The sequence below is a fragment of the Rhopalosiphum maidis genome, chromosome 2, assembly GCF_003676215.2.
Source record: "Rhopalosiphum maidis isolate BTI-1 chromosome 2, ASM367621v3, whole genome shotgun sequence".
NCBI classification, from domain to species: Eukaryota; Metazoa; Arthropoda; class Insecta; order Hemiptera; family Aphididae; genus Rhopalosiphum; species Rhopalosiphum maidis.
The window spans coordinates 82,556,417-82,577,842 of record NC_040878.1 but is presented as its reverse complement, the minus strand read 5'-3'; the positions used below and the strand labels follow the sequence as shown (position 1 = coordinate 82,577,842).

At 34.2% G+C, this 21,426-nt stretch overlaps 1 protein-coding gene across 8 annotated transcripts in view; it reads left to right on the top strand.

The window, feature by feature from the left end:
• The window catches only part of LOC113551192 (ephrin type-B receptor 1-B), a 121,385-nt gene that overhangs the window by 70,287 nt on the left and 29,672 nt on the right, over positions 1 to 21,426 (top strand). For all 8 annotated transcript variants that reach the window (XM_026953291.1, XM_026953290.1, XM_026953289.1 and 5 more), the window contains exon 3: positions 6,002 to 6,081. In XM_026953291.1, the coding sequence (XP_026809092.1) occupies positions 6,002 to 6,081 (80 nt within the window). The remainder of the gene's footprint in view (positions 1 to 6,001; positions 6,082 to 21,426) is intronic.

Below are 21,426 nucleotides of genomic sequence, written 5' to 3'. Positions count from 1 at the left end.
GTAAATTGTTATGTTGCTACTTAAAAAAAAACACAAAAAAATCTTTAATAACACAGTTGTAAGATAAAATATAAATTATATAATACCTATATAGTGAATACAATAAATATATATTAGAAAGTTTACTAGACAGATAATTGCAATAATGATATTTTTGTTTATTATTTTAAATTAACTTGTGTTTAAACATTATTTCACATTAATATTTTCTAAAATAAATAAAATCCATTTTTTTGAACACCAATTTATTATATTATTTTACTATGTACGTGATGAGTTTTAAAAGCTTCTAAAAAAACTAACAAAAAAAGAATAAGAAATTGTTAAAAAAATATACACCTAGCGAATTCGCTTTAAATACTGCGTTTTATTTCTCATCGTATCCTTTTTCATGTATATGCAGCCGTTTTGAAATAATTGTAGAAATAAAAGCGCCGACGAAATTATTCGGAACCCATTTCATCGTTCTAAATTTAAACATGTTCCAAAGCAATTATGTTTTTATTGCTTTACAGCATCGTCCGTACTTTCAACAAACAATTCTCACTGAAATTCTATTTTAAACATTATTTCTTTTCCGTATATCATCTTGCACCGCAGTTTTATTCAAATCGTGTTCGTTTTGACCCGACGCGCGGCCACACCAGACACCACCACAGCAAATCTTTTTGTACAAGCTAATAGACTATACCTATATATTATAATACTGTTATATAGGTTTGTACGCATGTCGACTTTCACCGTTTTCTGTTCCTGTATACAATAATATGTTATGCTCATAACTTTTTGTTGTTTCAATACTATAATTCCTATTGCCCTCGATAAACATCATAAGAAATACTTTAGTCCGCAGACACGCGTGCAGCAATGAGATTGGCCACACGACTATAGCAGAGGTGACGGGCATCGCCGAAAGTGTATACAAAAATCTTCAGTGGGTGGTTGTAGGGAGAGTGCCTACGAGCAGAGGAATTATGTACTACCTCCGGGTAGTGGAGGTGTCGAAGGGGACGCGTGCAGTCAGTTCGGGTTTCTCCCCGTAGCTGGCTCGCGGGATGGTATTCGGCAGAGAGCACCGCCACCGGTGGCGGGGAAGATAGTGTTCCCGAGAGAGACACGTTATATTCGTATACATACGCACCCGCGTGGCACTGGTGGGGTTGAAGAGGCGGCCGATCGATGCACCACCGCGGTCTGTGCGGCAGTCGCGCGCTCTCGTTGAAAGGTCTTCGAATCTGTAGAGAAGACTTATTTGTACTCCCGAAAGACTGTAGAATGTACGTATTATCTTTAATTGATACATCCACGTGACAATATTTTTGCACCTGTCTGCATTTATCATATAGGTCATATACCTATATGCACTTTGTGTCGTCGTCGTCATCATCAAAGGTCTTTTTCGCAACCGTTATGTTTCGAAGCCGAAACGTTCAGGTACCTGTAGTAATTTGTCTATATTTAAGGTAAAATTAAGCAAAAGCGTCGTTTCCCGCCATCGTGATAGTTTTACATAGATACTTAAAAGTCCGCTGACTGTTTACTACTTGCAAACTCTTCAGTCATCGCTATACTATAGGTATTAAGTATACAACACGACACACGTGTAATTTTAAGGCGTATTTTATGCCTTTACTGCATCTAACTACAACAATAAATTTATTTTTGTCTCTCTCTTGCTATTTTTTTTTTATTTTTAATTACCTATGCACATACGTCTATCGTGTATCGTTATTTTTTTTTATTACTATTATTGTCTGTTGTTTGCCCGTGTTGCACGTAGGTAGAGCATGATACGTTATAGGTATGATGTATATGTATTTTTTTTTTCATTACCGTGCCGTAGTTGATGAAAGTTTTTTTTTGCTATCTAATAAAAATACCCTGTGTATTAGTTTTTTTTTATAAATACAACAAAATCGTAGGTATAAAAATGTGCGATTGTATATAAGAAGTTAATAATAATAATAAAAAAAAAATGTTCTCTTGTTTTATAAGCCTGTAATAATAAAATTTGCGCTGCTATATATTGGCTGCGAAACTATACGTGTATACTATTTTTAAAGACCGCACCGTTATTCCCGACATCTATGGACTCAGCTAAATTGTTTCCATTGGTGTTTGCTCCACTATTTATAATGCCTCTATGTAGATAATAATAATAAAAACAACACAATATATGTATAATGTATATAATGTATATTTTTATTTCTCGGACATGTTTTACGATTTGACTTTTTTCTCCTACACATACATTGCAGCAATGCGAAGACTATTGGCAAAAAAATAAATTATAAATTGTGGGTTTATTTTATTGGATCTCCTAATAAAATCGTGGACTTCATTTGCCGTATAATAAAAATAAACACCGCCAGATGAATCTTATTCAGTGATGATGATATCCCGCGCTTCGTCCATTTAATTATAATTTTACAACTAGTCGTCGTCGGCCGTCTATTATGGCAGAGGGTAACACGGTTTTTGTTTTTCGTTTTATGGTCACAGAAATAATATATCTAAAACTGTAATTATAAAATACATAGCTAATATTAATATCATACAATATTATAATATCATCTAAAAAACGTACACGCCGTGGACAGATGTAGAATGATGCGTGCACTGCTACAGGGTATAAAGGTCGTGTGATTTAGAACCACGACGAGATACATTAATGTGACCCTATCCGCAACAAGCGACCTGTAAAATTTGTAAACTTACAGCACCAACGACTTTTACGACTTTTCCCTTTACTCTTCTGCCTCTAATTTCCTCCTCATCTCTCAATCCCTCGTGTTTTCTGTTTCTCGTCATTCGCTCTGCATCTTTCTCTCTCTCTTTTCTAACTGAATTAACTTGTGGTAAGTAAACACGCGAGATTTATTTTTTTTAGCCTCATATTATTGAGGGGTTCAAGGAGATTAAATTCTAATTATTAGTCCCTGCAGGGCATAAGTCGTAAAATGCCATCACTGCATGCATAGTGAAAATATATATCTACTTTTGGGTGGTGCCGCAAGTGTATCTTCCTATATATTATAATGTATAGTGCAAATACATCAAACACATCTTGAGGGGACTTTTTTATGTTTTTGTGGTTTAAAATTAATCTGTTATTATTGGATATAGCCAGCATTAGACAAAAAGCTTAACACCAAGGAGGCAGGGAATTTATTTTATATTAAAATGTATATAATATACATATATGCAAAACTCCATCACTGAATACTTGATTAGTCGTACATAATATAATCTTGTTGGACCAGTCAGTAATTCATTTTGTTGTTAGGTTTTTTATAACTCTTATTATTATATTTTTGAATACACATTATTGTTATACTATTAATAGTTTTAACGCGTTTGTGATAGTTTTTTTTATACATATTGTGTTATTTTAACCATTGAAAATAATTACAATAAAAGACGTTATATTATGCTAAGAGACTAAATATTATATATATTGTAAAAAGAACACATATCGCCTACAGCCGTGTATCACGTCGTTTATCCATAATAATAATGATTAATCCTGTTTATAATGGCGTGTGTACAATACAAATTACGACCGTCGTTGTTGATGGTATAAAAATGAAAATATGCACAAAAACATAATATAATTTTGAGTTACATGAATTTCATTAAGTCGCTAATATATATTATGTATTCACATTTTTTACATGTCTATATACGTATATGAAATGTACTATACATATTTTATGTACATAATCTAGGTATTTAAGAAATCATTATGCCATAATACTATATACGTAGGTAAACATCAAAAATGCTACTAAATAAATTTTAAAAAAACTGGATATAACAGTCATGTCATTTTTTTCTTCATATTTAATGCCTATCAGCATTATTATTGCTTTCCAATTACACACAAGTATAATCTATTTTAGATCTTTTTATAAATACTTAAACAATAAATAGTTATGTAGGTACTAACTATACTATACACATTACTTCTTGTTATAGTATATATTATATAGGTAAGCATACGCTACAAAAAAGCGTAGCTATTCGAAAATCGTGAAAAAAATATTTCTATTTACTTTTGAACACGAAAAAACAAAAGGGGAAAAAAATTTTGAATAAAAAGGTTCTTTCCTATTTGTCTTTTACGCCGCATAGAGGTTGGTGAGGGAGGGTTACCATGCACAAGCACTCGGCTAAATTAGCGTGTGCATAATACGAAAACGATGTCGTGTGTGTGCTCGTTTTTTTTTTATTTAGCAACCAATCAAGAGTGCGCGAACAAAAATGGCCGGAAACAATATAATCACATGGCAGTGCGTGTAGGGCGCCCCCCTTTCTATCATACAGTATATATTATATATACCTATATATATTTACATATAGGTATATACTTGAAAATCCCTCAAACCACTATATATATAAAACTGTATAAGAGCTCTGTAAGTCTTCTCTATGCAAGCGCATACACCTAAAAATTCGATCGCTAGCGACGATAATATCATTATAGTGTTGTTTCACATGTCTCGAAGTAGTTTTTTCAACCCTCTTCGTAAGAGCACAGAATATATATGTATATTATAATAAATCGTTATTTATTTTATTTTCTCAGTACCTACCTAATATTTTTAATGTCCATTTCGCGTGTGAGACGCCTGTTAAGTAGCCGGATTTGTGTTTGGGTGGTAAGAGAAGTGGTATAAGCGCTGGCTAATTACAGTGTGCCACCACTACCACTGCCGTCGCCATCGGAGTGTACAACTTCATTAAGGCTCGTGTAGGCGGGCAACCCCTCGACACCACCCGATCACGATTCCTCGACTCCCCGCCTCACTGACCCCAAATGATAAAGGTATTAAAAGTCGATTTTCCCTAGAAAAAGAAAATAATGTGTACATTGCTGTAGCGCAATCGTAGTATACTCGTCTATATATATATATATATATATATATATATTGGTTTTGGCCCGTGGGAATTTAATTAATATAAATGGAACCGGGTGAGAGGGAGTAAACAGATTACGTGTCCCTTTTTCGTATATCCAATATATACAATATACATATATATAGTATACGTATACGACGGACACTCTGCTTCAATGTAGCCGAGCGCCGTGTGACGGGTTGATTGGTAAAGGGAGAGTATTACGGGGGAAGTGGACGGGTTTTCCGTTTCGCGAGAGAGGGGATGTGGGTATTAACACGCAAAAGGGCGGACGGAGGCCAATTGAACAAATGAGAAACTCTCGTACAGTCATTTATATACCACGCCGTCGAAATTTATGTTCACAGTCCCTTAGTTATATTATATATATATATATATACACCTATGTGCACCATCAACCTCTCCCCGATAACCCCCCCGGGCCCTTTAGTTCATGTTACTTCGTCGTGTACGGTTTTCACAGGACAAATTCACCGTGTTCCCTATATTATATATATATATATATAGTATAAATATACACAATATAGGTGTAGGATGTATATTGAGCAGTTACCCGACCGACCCATATAGTCCAATCTATATAAAGTATAACGTAAATTTACGACGAATATAGATATATAAACGTTTGTACATAAGACAAAGTGGTGTATCTACCTCTACCTAACTTTAAAGGGAAGAGAAGTTTTATGGCAAAATCGTGATTTAATTATTTTAATAAATTATATTGTGTGTAATAAAATCGCGTAAAATAAACCCAAATCTTATTCAACTATTGCAGGGCTGTGCTACTGTGAATAATAAAAAATTATTAATCCTATTAGAAAATATCATTTATATATTGTTAATTAGTGTTATATTATTATTATACACAATGCTGGGATCCAGGAATATTATACGTATAAAAGCAGTGCACATAAATATATAACGTTGATAATTTAATGGGTTTCACTTCCAATACAGTTCAAAATTAATGTTTTTTCATTGTATAAAAAATACATATTGTATTATATACATTTTGCAAGTATAATACTCGCTCATTCTAATTTTCCGTATAATAATATATTTTATTTGTTTGTTTTAGTCGTACTTTTGGACACCACTACCGAACCCAGCCTACGATGGACTACATACCCTTACGGACCGGACGCTAACGCAGCAGGGGTGAGCAATGATCTTATACGATATTTGTATACACTATTTTCCTGTATTGTTTATTGGTAGTAAGGGGGGCGTAGAGGAAAAATAATTTTACATGCTAGTATACATTTCACTGGCTTTTTTTTCCACTAGATAAAATCTATATCATAAAAATCTACGACCGAATTATATGGAGTTTTGATGTTAAATGGACCGGATTGGTGCTGCAGCATCGTTGCTGGCCCTGATGAGATGACAAATTTTAAATTATATACATTTACTTATATTAAAGTTATGTATTATACGCAATCAGTAAGCGCGCCGTTCAAATTTTCTTATTTATTTTTATGGATGACAATAAAAATGCTTCTAATAAATCTAACAACATATGTAACGGATTAAAACAATAGAGTCTCGTACAAGTGACCTCGGTCATAATCATCTTCGGCAGCGGGGCTGGCGAGGCTAATGTATTTTTCTATTCAACCCCAATCGAAACTCATGTATGATCGGGCAGTCTCCGATATGGTATACTTTAGTAATCTTCTTTTACGATCCTGCACCCCTCCGCGTGGGAAAAACCATATGCTTACCCCAAAAATAATGCGGTTTATTCGTTATCGGACCGACACCTTTATATTTCCCTAGGAAAACCTCCCTAGACAAAGAATAAACCAAGTTTTTGATAAAGAAAACTGTTGGCTTTACTTATCTCTGCCCGTCTCATTGGATACGTTTGATCGACTTTCTTTAATCGTTTAATACTGCATCACAACTCCATTGTATAGTATGTTTATACATATAATATATATATATATATGTATATGTATATAGTAAGTATATACGACCAAAACAGATTTTTAGTATTATTTCCATGTATAATACATTTTCTTTTATAATATAAATTATCTATTATTATTTTCTTTTATAGATTATTTAAAAATATCGATTGAACTACAATAAGCAAACACTATAAATTATACTATTATACATGTTTAAACTTTTCGAAATATTATTAGTGTTTGTATAAGAGAATATTTTAATTTTTAACGTCCCTGGAGAAACACGAGGGCGTCAATGAAAGACTCAAAAGAGGTCAACTAGCCGTCAAAAATGACACATTTCCCCCTAAAAAAATTAATTAACGTTCATCGAGTGTTTCGCAGATCAGCTGTATTGGTGCACCGCCTTCGCTGCTGCTTCACTATATAGTATGTTTAGTGTTGCCGATAAATCCTATTAATTATATGTATATATATTTATTAGTTTTGAAACCTTATTTTGGCCCGCCTTATTTTTGGACGTAGTGCTTAAGTATACATACGAAACGCTGCGGATCTGACGTATTTCTTCTTATATATATACTACAGCAAATACTCAGTTTATAAAGGGTTTTAGAAACTTTGTAGAAAACAAGTTTTACGGTTCAGCGCGTTGTAAGTAAGTAGACGCGTAATACTGCGGGCGTGCGTGCACGATAAATAAAATGCCGTCGTTGGTGACAAACTCTGAGTGGACGATTTGATGGTCAAATTTTGACCATTATAAAACATTATAATATACTTTTAAACGTACTGCCTTGGTCAGCTCTTGCAACGTCTATAACCTATATATTATATGTTTCTCGTATACGATAATGCAGTTGTGGAAATTTGATAGGAAACGCTACGACAGCTATGACAATTGACAACACGATTCAACATATATATTATTGTATTATTGTCATTTATTATTTTATTTAATTCGCAAACGCTTCGCTTTTCATCTGTACATCCATGATACCCAACACGTGTATCTTCGGAAATGACTATTGAAAATTTATCGGTCCGTCGCAGATCCGGGGCTATTATATCGACGTCGTCCCGTGTTAAAATCATGTTATAACTACGCGGTGTCAGCCCTTCCCGGATAGCACGCAAAATCGGATTGAGTTATTATATATATGATATTAATTTTGTTTGTATCTACCGTCTCACGACAAAGTATTATATAGCTGTAGCTTATATTCATACACTTAAATACATTTATAATTTAACACGTACAGGGTAGCCCACACTGATTATGCAATTTCCGATTTTCCCCTGTTAGTAATAAGTACACGGGTAAACGGAAAAACATGGTGGGCCGACCCATGTAATTTATGCACGCGCGTGGACACGTGAATTTTGATTTTATTTTTATTTTGCACGCACGTTTCTCCCCTGGCGACGCACGCCTGTATATAATAATATTCCTACACGCATTTTGATCATAATGTTATTATCAAGTACATTATACAAATTATGTATATCATTCCGTCGTCACCTCCTTATATATCGGTTATATTATGAATGTATCTAAATATACTCGTTGTTATCGTAAGTTTAAAATCTGTTCCCATATATATTATAAAAGATATTCCCGTATATAATATTATATTATTACTTTATCATACGTGGTGATCATCTGGCAAGTGAAAATAAATATCGAATTTTCTAGGCTCTAGAGAAAAATTACTGTATATTTATTTTTTATGCAAATTATTGACGTGATATTTGGCATTAGTCTTTAGCAAACTTTTAGAAATCGGGCATTTAATATAGAGATAGATTTTAAATCAAAATTATTATTTATCATTCTTAACCTGAAAATGTTGATTCACGTATTTAATTAAGTTGAACTAAAAATTATAAAATTCTTAAAGTTATACTATAATTAATATCCGCGTGGTTTTGGGTTTTTTTGAATGTATCACGCTAAACAATTCTGAGGAAATCTTGAGTATAAAATCTTTCTGTAATGTTATTACTTAATACTTATTATTTACAGTTTTATATTCGTGTCAAATAAATTTCTGTGATGGTCCGATACTGGAATAGTTATTTTTCATTACAACCTACTTATTTGATTCCTCTTTAAAGATCGGTCAGTCAATCGTGATAGACTGCAGGTCTGTGGCTCTTGTTCTAGAAGACAATATATATTGTTGTTATATATCCAAGGCCGACCGCGACACCTCTGTAGTATGCCTTTATCGGATATTATATATTATCTATACACGCGTGCACACTCATCGCTTTGGTATAAGTCTCAAGTATATATTATATATCCCATATCATTATTTCCGCATGCGCGGCAATCAGCCGGCCGCGCGGTGGGTGAAGACGAATATCAGATTTTCTGGGGTGTAATATATTGTTGTATCCGTGATGGCGTTTGTGGAGGGATTTATGCATACCACATATATATTATTATTATAATATTACGTAGATACACTATTATGTATAGAGAGGGAGAGTAATCCGATCGGTAAAATGGTGGCATCACGGCTACCCGCGTACCTATACACAACATTATATTAAATCGCGCGCGGTGGACGGGAAGCCGTATACAAATTTTGTTTCGGACACATATTGCTATTATATACCTGTACGATACGCGTGGTTCGTGCGTGCGCTCGTGTGCGGCGACGTCCGTCCGTGTCCGTCCGTCACCGTTCGTTCGCGCGCGAGTAAGCGAGCGGTATACCGCCACCGCCGGAGGCAATGTACGAACTGGGCGTGTCCGGTGAGTCCAATTAAAAGCGTCGTCTCTTGCTTCGGGTATATATAAGTAAACGTGCTTGGAATTCCCCCACGTGCGATGTGTACAAAGTACCCGCAGTCGTCGGCCCCGCACATCTCATATCTCATATTTGTATTGTCATTGGTGTGGTTCCAGGCGAAATTGCCGCACACCATAATATATTATATATTATTGCACATTGTCATGAACTTCGCCGCTCCGAAAAACGACAAAATAATACAAATTATTGCTATCATATTGCACTATAATAGTAATAAATAATAATTATAAACATGCACTTTTCGTGGGACCACACCCCGCAAAATAAGTACATTATTATCGATAGTAGCTAGTAGATAGCTATAACTTATATCTATTTTACCACTGGGGAAAAAAAATTAAAACTTCGAGCAACGAAACCACTCCTTTTAAACCAATAAATCTTTTTTTTTTCAAAAGTAAAATTTTTACGATAATACTAAATGCGTCAATAATATGACTGGGGATAATAGATAATATTATTGATTTATAATATACCCAACTTGACGCCCAAAAAAAATACCTTGATATTTCGGCGATCCTGCAGGCAAACGTTATAGACATTTTTCCAATGCATAAGCGGTGCATATTATTCCTGGACCAAATTTATTTGAATTATATGTTATTATCATTATAATCTATATTTTATATAATTATTTAGTTACTTCGATAATTTTGAAATGTACCTATAGTTAAAATACATTGTTATCTATTAAAAACAGCATGTTAGTTAAAAAACATTCTGTTACTTCTATTCTTATTTTATCTACATTCATAATTTCTACTAAAAAATATTTAATATTAATAATTATAAGACAATATAATGTTGCATGATCACTAATTGATTAAAGAAAATTAAAAAAAATAGAAATGACAAGCTACTAATTTGCAAAGTTAGCGGGTTACAAAAAAATAAAAAATAAAACAGTTGTGTCCCAACCATTGGTATTTTGATAATTATAAAAATATTGGCCGCTTGGCGTTGAAAACAAATTTATGTCACTGTCATTTCAATTTGTATGGTACATCATGCAAATATGACTGTTGTGGAATTAGCTCGGTTGACATTAGTAAAAATAATTAAAAATTATTCTTTTAAAATAATATAATATTGTTACTTTAATTTTCCATGGGCGCCTCAGCCCACAAGTATAACATATCGATCGTATGTATTGTTTATGTATACATTTTATTCGGTGCGTTTATGATAATTGTATATAACTATAAATATAAAAGTAGTTATGTAATATTATGTGCAGTGTGTACAAATAACGAATTATTACTTCGATTAACAATATAATGCGAGCACGTGCAAGTATACTGAAACGAGCGTAGTAAATTTTATCTTTTATTGGTACACATCCGCGAGCACATATAAACATAACCGTCAATTACGACCGTCAACGCCGTTGTGCGTTTTATTTATTCCAATGTCAATTACAATGCATTTGGCCGTGTCCTAACACTCGTGCAATGTACATTGTATAATATGTATATATCATTATTAGATGCACCACAGAGTCCACATTCAGTCATCACCTCGGCTGTACAGTGACAGTTATTACGTTATTTTAAATAACACGACGACAAAACGATAATACAGTAATAATCACCGACGCTGTCATCAGTACTTATAATGTACAATGTATAATGTTATGCGCTCCACGTATTGTTACTAATAATTACATGATGCATATACTAACCATCTATAGGTAGGGTACTCGCATTGTATGCCTTAACAAACTTGATGAAAATCGTGGTCTCACACGATGGTCATCCGCACTGCACTGTTAGTAACGTGTAGTGGATATCAGCCGAAAACGTTAATTTATAATACGATATTTCATCGGAACTATCAAATAAACTAATCGAATGTATAATAATATACAGTATACAGTATGAATTTATTAAAAATATAATAGTATACAAATCTTCGTCGTCATGTTTCGTCTGAGTCCGGCGCTCATAAAACACGACGGTCAATCATGTTGATTAAGAATACGCGTGGTTTACACATGCTTAAAAAGAATTCTCTTCGTATATAATGCTATTATTATTTATTTTTATCCCAGCATTTGTATCGTTTATACTTGTTTTGGTGACGACTTTTCGTGCTTACATAAAATTATTGATAAATCGTAATTATACTAAGTCTATACCTATCTGTTTTCGGATTTAAACAACATAATATACATTCTTATCCCGTGCAATTAATATCACCTACTCGCGTTTATACGTATTTTCCTAAGTGTCTTCATACTATCTTATTATGTTTGCCAAACTTAATTATTTTGCTCTATTAATATATCTAAAACCTACCTATCAATAGTATATTTTCCGTTTAAATTGTTTTTGTTTATTTTTTACAAGAAAACAATAAGTATTATTTTTAAATAGATGCCTAATTACTATATAGTTGTAGGTACATTGTATTTTTCTTTATTTGTTAAATTTATTTAATTCGATTTTTAACTACAGTCGACTTTATGGGATTTGTCCGACATTTATTAAACGGTCGTATTTTAGCAATAAAACCGTTTAACGTTCGCGATTGTCCATTAATTTTGGACAAGTAATCGTTAAATTTATTGTTTTCTCATTGAAAACTATTAAAGTCACCCACGTTCCCCGCCCCCCGTGGCTTTATTGCAAAGCCGCGAAGGTATCATGTTATCAAAATATAACTTCCCAGTTCCCGTATATATTATATTTACTGATTAACCGGATAAGACTAAAGTTCGTTAAATACAATTTACAGGAAATAGGTATTTATATTGCCACAATAATGCGTATGAATACATCATCCCATGTTGTTTATGTATAATGTGTAAGGATTTTAGAAATTAAAATAAATCATTGTGTAATATACCTGATTTATTATGATTAAATTTATTATATTATATTATTATTTATTTAAAAAGACAAAATAGTGATAGGCGAAAAATTCATTACATTTCTAATCAAATAAACAGATAGGTAGAACTTAGTATTAAATGTTTTTCACAATAATCGATATACCTACTAAAGTAAAATATAGGCATAAATATTTATTACTCCGTATAAGTACCTGCTTAGAAATAATGTTTAATCAAGGATTTTTTGTTCAACAAACTTGTCATACTAAATCCTAAAATAAGAAATGCATTTTTTTGACAAATAGTACAAAAATATAATTGTATATTATATTTTTGTACTCGATATACATTCGTCAATATTTATAATTTATTAATGAACTAACTATATTTTGGAATTGGTCGAAATTAATATTTCATACATTCACAACAAAAAAATTCCATTAATTTATTTTATTTATCTTTTATTTTGTTATATTGTTTTATTTTATTTGCTAATTTATTATATATATTTTGTTATTAAAACTGAATATTAAAAAAAATCCCCATATGGCAAGTAAATTAATTTTTTCAAATTTTATGTTATTCAATTTAATTTAATCTCTTTAACTATTGCAATCTATACTGCAAAACGTATAACCTATTACCCATACAATGTATAGTAGATATTTGCATACAACCAATTTCCACAATAATTCAATTCAACGTTGCAAGTGAGCATTTTCATTGGTGTATTCAATTTTATAATAATTTTCACGCATTTTGCTATGAAATAATTTTGTTTTTCAATTTAAACTTTTATGTTAAGAAAACAATTGCTTATTATAGTTAGGTATATTAATAAATATTTTTTTAACGTTCAAAAGAATGCCATGAAACTGTGAAATTGTGTCAAAAACACCGTCGTCTACGTGTTTTTATGGTCATCAGTGCTGATTATAGTTTTTAAGCCGTTGTCGTTGCGGGAAAGATTAGTCAGCACTTTTAAGATGAGATTATGCTGCAAATATTGTTTGGAGGATTTATTTGGACCGTGAGAAACTATCACATCGGTGGCGGCCTGGTCGAGATAAAACATTACTCCGCACACAAACACTTTTATGGCTATATTATACACACACTGCTGCACACACACGCGTATACGTTTTGATAAAAATATATGTATATATATATATTATATAATAATTGAAGATGAAAGAGAGAGAAACGGGGAGGATATAAGCTGCAGGATAACGTATGTGGCATTTTGAAAATTGATTGGGTCGTCGCCGCCGAACCGCTCACTCTGTTAAAGGTCAATTAAATCAGGCCTGACATTCCGGGCGACGGCAAAACGGAAATAACGTTCGTGGCCTGGGGAATTAGCATACACACGACTACGGTGTTTTTTCACTCATACACGCATACATGCGCGTTATATCATTATACATACGACCATTATACGATGGTGTTTGTGCGCGCCTTTTGTGCCTTGTGCGTTCGATATTGTCAACGCCGCGTACCTACACATCTATATGTGTTTATCGGGCGCGAGTTTCTATTATAGACTATAACAATGTATATGTGTAAGAAGTAAAAGAATAACATTTATACATATACTTAAACAATACATACTGCGACTGCGTCGGCGTGTGCGTACAGGTGAAGGGGTTGCTGATGACGGGGCATATTATGCACTACAGTATCAGACTGCAGTGATAATAGAGAGAGGAGTGTGAGGACAAGGGGTAAACATATATAGCGTGCGCGTGTGTATCTGTGTAGTCTCGTTTCGAATTTACATGTACATAACATTATCCGGTGAATTATTACCATTACAATTTACAAGTTCAGGTCACACCCAGGACGCAAATCGCGCGCGTTCAGACGTCTTTATTCTTATATATTTTTATACTATATCCTTTTTTTCATCGTCGTTCTTTTTATTTATTCTCGCATCCGCACAGTATACACGTATACCGCGTACATCCCGTTCGACCACGACCTTTACACCCGAGCAATTTGATTGTCTATAATGGCTACTTATAAGACTAGAAAACACTTGCATTTCCAGAACAAACAACACAATATAGATATACGTTGAAGACGTATACCCGAGTATATTACCTATTAATATTTTTACTTTAGTTTAAACAGTTTTTTTATACATACAGTCAACTGCTTCGTCGAAACAATAATTAAATATTTTATATAAACAACAATTAAGCATAAACGATGTGATAAACAATTTTTTATAGCAGATAAAGTGCAGTAGCCAGTTTATTCATAATATTACTATATGCATGAGTAGGTACATTATTTACTATTGCTGTATATATTTTACTAGTTAACGATCATAATCATCATTATCATAATTTTGATTGACGGTAAACTTGACGTTGTCAATATATGTATAAAGAAAGACAAATATGATAATTCGTTCATTTATATGTTAAATTTCGTCGTGATTATTATTATATGCGGAGGGGAAAATGATCACAATAATCGTTTTATCCCCTTCTGAATTGGTCGCGCTGTCTACACAACTGCAGTTGATTTTTTTCATCGTAAAAGTTTTTAAATTATAAATATTTTTGTTACGGAATAGTCGCTAACGATGGTCGGTAGATGAGGCAGCGGTGGCATACGCGCAAGATGTTTCGTTATTACACTACACATATACACAATAAGGTTTATACACATGTTACGTTATAGGTACGTCACGGTAATCATAATAATGTATAGCGCTGCTAGGGCCTAGCATCGGAGGCTACATATCAGGTAAATTAGAAAACTCGGACGTCACCTCCGGACCGTTTCCGGTTATTAGCGCCAAGGCGGTTATCGAAATGGTTTTTAGATCGAGCCACGGGTTTTTATACGGCCTATGGCGACGAATAATGTAATAATCCGAGAGACTATATTAAAGTGTTGAAATACCGTAGCCGCAGCCGCACACCACCGCTACAACAGCACAGACAAAGGATAGGTTGCGGTTTCTAGATCATTTCACGGTACGGTGGACGTTTTCGTCGCCATCGCGGCATCGTCGTTTTGTAGCCCCGGTCTCTCTTAGGACGAAGCACATTTAGAATTATTATATATTATCGCAGTGCAGCAGTGTATGTACTGCGTGCGCGCGTGCGTGCAGGAAAACCGTGAAAATAGAACGCGCAACAATTATCATTATGCGTATTAAATTAGTCATTCCCGTGGCACCTTTTACCGTCGTGCTTAAAGTATCCTACGATTTTGTCAATAGTCGGCTTTGGCCATTTAATTTTATTAAATTCTTTAAATTTCTTTTTGTCAGACCGAACGATGTGACTTTTTAATCGTATTTCGACGAGTTCACAAGCCACACCTCGGTATCGTCGTCATCGTCAGTACAGTCGTTTATTATTATTATTTTTATCTAGGGGCCATATTAGGTACCATATACACTTTATACAGTGTAGTGTAGCGTACTAGATGTATACCATTATAATAATGTTATAAAGTATATAATATGCGCTGCGCGCCGCTCGTACTTCATAACATTGTTATACTGTACGAGTCGCATGGAAAACGAGTGAAAATAATAGACGATAGACGACGACGACGATTACACGACATAACAATGACGACGATGTAATAACACGCGCCGAGTTGGGAAGAGTGAAAAAAATGACCACCGCAGCCGCCCAGATTATTATAATGACTCCTGCGGTCTCTCATCACCCACGAAAAGAACGCGACGGAAATTTCTTTTATAACAATTGGCGAACACAATGGCCGCCGTAAGATTCGGTCGCGTACGGATACACTTATATATAATAATACTATGTATACCATACACACTGGCGCGCGTGCGTTATTATATTGTATTATAGTAATAATAATATTATTATTATACTCGGCAAGCACCGACAACGTTGAAATCATTTTTCCTTCCTTATGTAAAAATGTGATGAACGTTGTTTTATTCATTGTTTTGTCGATTTCGTTATTTATTTGTTAACGTTTTTCGTGATTATAATATATTATTTAATATATTATTATTAATACGCGCTCGGTGAATATTTTAAGTATACCTATATGTATGTGTGTATACCACACGCGAACTCAATCTGTAGGTATAATTTATTGTGAAGAAAAAAATAAATGACCGACTGGGTGAAGTTTTTTTCTGAAATAACGCTGGTAAATGATATTTTTACACCTATTTTATACAAAACCTTACAATGTTACCTACGAATCGTTCAGTTCAAACCATCGTGCCCCGTTTTTTTATCGTCTGATACACATCATACCATCTGCAAAATTTAGTTATTTAGATTTTAGGTTTTAATTTTAAGCTCCATGTATATATAGCAACAATGATGACTGTATAATATGATTTTCTGCAGTTCAGTTAAGCATGGACAGTATCATTTAAAAAAGGAATACCAAGATAATCGTGTTTTTGGTTATCGCAAGATAAATTCGTTCGCAAGATGACGTTTTTTGATAATCCGATATGATATTAATAGATACGCACACCACGATTTGGTGCCGTATTACAGGCGCTCCGACTTACATACATGGTGTATTGGGGGTGTACGGGGGTATACGGCGTATACTTACTTCTCTAGTTTTTTTTTTAGCGTATATTCTCTAAATAAACGACGATACGCGGGTATACGGCCGTATAGCCCCGTATACCTGTTAGAATTTTCAAAAATGAATAAAATGGACTAAAAATACTACAAAAATGACCTTAAAGCATAAAATTCCCTAAAAATACAAAATAAAAACTGTACCACTAAATTCTATATTTCATGAATTAAATTTCTGTAAAGACGAGCCTCGAATGTAATCGTTAGAAAAAAGATGCAAATGGATCAAGTTTCGGACCCTAGCATTCATGATTAGTGCACTAATCATTAAGTTATTGGTAGTTAATAACCATTCTAATTTCTAAGACTGTACTAATTTTTTTAAGTTAATCTTTGGTCAAAATGATACTGATAATTAGAATAAAGGTTGTTAGTGAATTCGAGTGAAACGATAAAAAAATTTTTTTGATTCAATGTTATAGGTATATCATTGACACCTAAGATCTAGAAGGCGTATACCCACGAATATTTTTAGCAATACACCACTGCGTATATACCTGTACCATACATGCGAGATACGTCATATTACATATTTAAGTATTATAATATTATATTGTCGGTATTGTGCAGCTATTCTTATACCGTTTATACGTATGACGTGTGCGAATGCGTATCTATATGCAAATATTAATATAATAACAATATATATACAATATATTGGCACGAAATCGTCGGCTCGTTAATTCCGTAGATTTATTAACGTAATATGCCGCAGCCGTGCATATATATATTATACACAATAACTTGTACAGTATAGTGTACCTATATACATGTATATATTATGCAGTGATGACGAAATGAGTACAAATCGAGTGTGCGCACGCAAATCCGAAATTAACGAGCCTGTTCGTGTCAGCAGTCGTCGTGATTGTTGACAAGGGTGCAAGCGATGGTACTTTTCCGCGCGGGTATCATAAGCAGGACGTATACCTGTGGTGTGTATTGGTATATATATGTATGAAAATGTACGTGCAATAATACGAATAACGAGCAGAGACGAAATTTTCGTCGCCGTCGCTGCCACTTGTCAATTTTCCGACAAAACGATAAACCGTCACGCAACGACCGAATTCGCCGTATTTCACATTGTACACTGTGCCTATATATATATATATATATATATATTATATCGTAAAATAATAATAATTCTAAGTTCCACGGGGCTATAGGCGGTAGTATCTTACCACAACCGTCCCATCCCCAAAGGATTACACGTCGATATTTTTTTCCCGTACTAGAGAAAACTAAGTATATGTAATATATGCGCTTGTGTTCGTGTGTACTGTGTACGTGTTTTCGTCGTCATCGACGTTTTCCTTTGATCGTCGTTCTGTTGCAGCAACGTGTAATATATATACATATATACACACTTGTATATATGTGTTATGTGTATATGTGTGTGCGTGCGTACCCCCGAGGGAGTTCATTAATAATAACGCGTTGGATATATGTATAAGGGAAATTAAACCTCTGCTCGTACGTACATATAATATCGAATTCGCCCAAGTTTTTATAGCCGGCCACAATATTTATGACGTACGCCACCGCCACCGCGTCGGTCAACTTTTACGACCGACCGCCGATATAACGATGCGCCTCTTCCGCCACTTACGATAATACATGATAATATAAACCACAGAGTATATTGTACACGCACGTATATATTATACATACTATACCCCACCGCTGTGTGCTAAACGCGAAGAGTTCTACTCACGAATGAAAAGGGTAAAAAAAAATGTATAGATACATTTTTCTATTTTATGCTGTACGAATATTCAGCGCCGTCTGTACAAAATGTTATATTGTTATAGTGTAAACACATTTATACATCATAATATATAGATACACCACGGTTTAATTTAGGCGTTATTTCTCCTTGTACCCACTTGCAGCGTTGTAGCACTTCATCAACGAAAAGCGCGCATGCAAATATCGTTAAATTCGTATCATAGCTGAAGGAAGTATTCGTCGTAGACGAAACAAATTCACGGACGAAGAAGTTGTAAAGTCTTGACGGCTGATATAGGTTCACTGCTGCACACACGTGTTATGCGTTGGTGAATACATGAATATATTTACACATATCAGCCATATAATATATTAACATGCGAATTTCACGTCTCAAGATAGTGGGGTCCAATAGTGAGTCGTGGGTGCGTGTGTGCAAGAATGACAAAATTTTTAATGTATGCATTTACAACAAAGCAACAATAAGTATAGTTCAATCTACAACCGTCTGGTGTATCCGTTTTCGAACGCACAATAATTTCTGGACCTGCAAGTGAACATAATATATTATAGAAGTTCACATATAGCTCGTACCATCATTTCAATGTTTAAAATTTATTTTCACGTCCGCCAGAGTTTTACATGCGAAAGTATATTAGGTATACGAGTACTATGTATATATACTGCTACAGTGCATTGTCGGTGTGTGTATAACAATATTTGTGATAGTGCTGCCGAGACAGACTATTTTATTATTTCGTTAAAAATTTCAAAATATGTATAGGTAATGTTAATAAATTGTGAGTTAATTAACTTTTACCCCAAAACTACTCGTTGGCCGTAATTCGATTAACGATAAAAATGGATTTTTAATATTGCAGGAATGTAATAATTTTCCGACTCCGGCGTACACATAAGTATGGCTGTCAGATTGTATAAATATGTAAATGTAGTATTTGACATAAACATAATATATATTCGGTTATCGGATAATGAAACTATATAATATTAATTATAGACAAGCAAAAGTTCGTTTTCTGCTCTCACGCACTTGTACTTTTGTCTAGGCATATGTGTTCTAAAATAACTTTTGCAGTTGATTATAACTAAACTTTTGATGTACAACACGACACACCGGGAGCGTACTGTATTTTAGCACATATTATTGTATATAAAATACATCACATATTCATATTATATAATATACGAAACAATGTTTGACGCGGAACCGCTAGTATCCGACATAACATCAGTTCTCTCTGTATAGTTATATATTCAGTTTTATAGTTTAAATGGAAGTTGATAAATGTACAAATATGTTTGTTTATATAAATAATATAAACTATTTTTGAATTTGACATGGAAAATATTTTAGCCATCGGTTATATTGTGCAGCTGAATTTCAACGAGCACGGCTATTACGCAGCTACCGCGGCGACGTCTCGCGTTTCGTGTGACATTTCGAGTAAAAACGCTTTTGTGCGCGAAAAATCGTCGTTCGTTTCAGCAGATTTATGTGATTGCTGCGAACAAAAAGAAAAACTGATAAAATGAAAGAGATTGAAGGGGTTGGGATTGGATGAAAAAACCAGGGGTCATAAATATAAGGATCGGACGAAAGCTCGCTGACCCATGCTTGGCCCACGAGTTTCGGATTATTATAGCTGCAACGGTGAAGCTGCGTATATATATATATATTATAGTTTCCACGCAGAGAGAAGAGAACATTATTACACGTATATACTGTATATATATATATATCTGCGGCGGCGGCAGAGCCAAAACTTTTGAGCAATAATTAATCGGGTTGGCCACAGCAGCAAACTTATACTGGCGTTTGTATATACCGCAAGGAGAAACTTCTCAGCAGCGGTCGACGGCGGCGTGCGGTTGATCTTCTCCTTTCCGCAGTCGTTCACTCGTCAAGAACATTCTTTTAAATATCAGTTCAGAGATCTTTAATATTCATAATTTCATCATTTTATTTTTGGTTTTTATTTTTTTATCGTCTTTTGTCATTGTCGATCCGCGGTGGTGGCGGCGTATCTGGTTTCTCATGGCTAATGAGCGAAACACTCTTTGCACAGACCCGCAAACCCTGCGGATTTTCACGACCATCGGCAAAGAGTTATTTACTCGTATTATTTCGGATATATTGCTGGCCATCAGTCAACTGGTCCCGCGGGGGGTGCTGCCGCAGTGTAAAACGCGATCGCCGTTTTTTCTCCCCCTTGTTTAATGATCCGGAAAGTGCTGCTGCCGTGATGCAAAATTTCATTATTCGTGAAACGTTGTATAGAATTTCACGAAAAGCTCTCATTTTACCCGGCAATGATTCACCACCGGCAACGATTCTTAAAGATGTGTTCATTGTTATGCCCTCCCTTAAATCCTTTGACCTGGTCGTTGTAAATAAACAAAATTATTTTGTCGTATCGTATAATAATTATTTCATAGCATGTTGGACATTACCAGTAGTAGTGTGAGTGGTGTGTATGTGTGTGTGTTCAATGATCTTCACGCGCATTCGTGCATTCATTGCCAACCCCATCGCCTAAATAATAATATTTCCGAGAGAATATTTTATA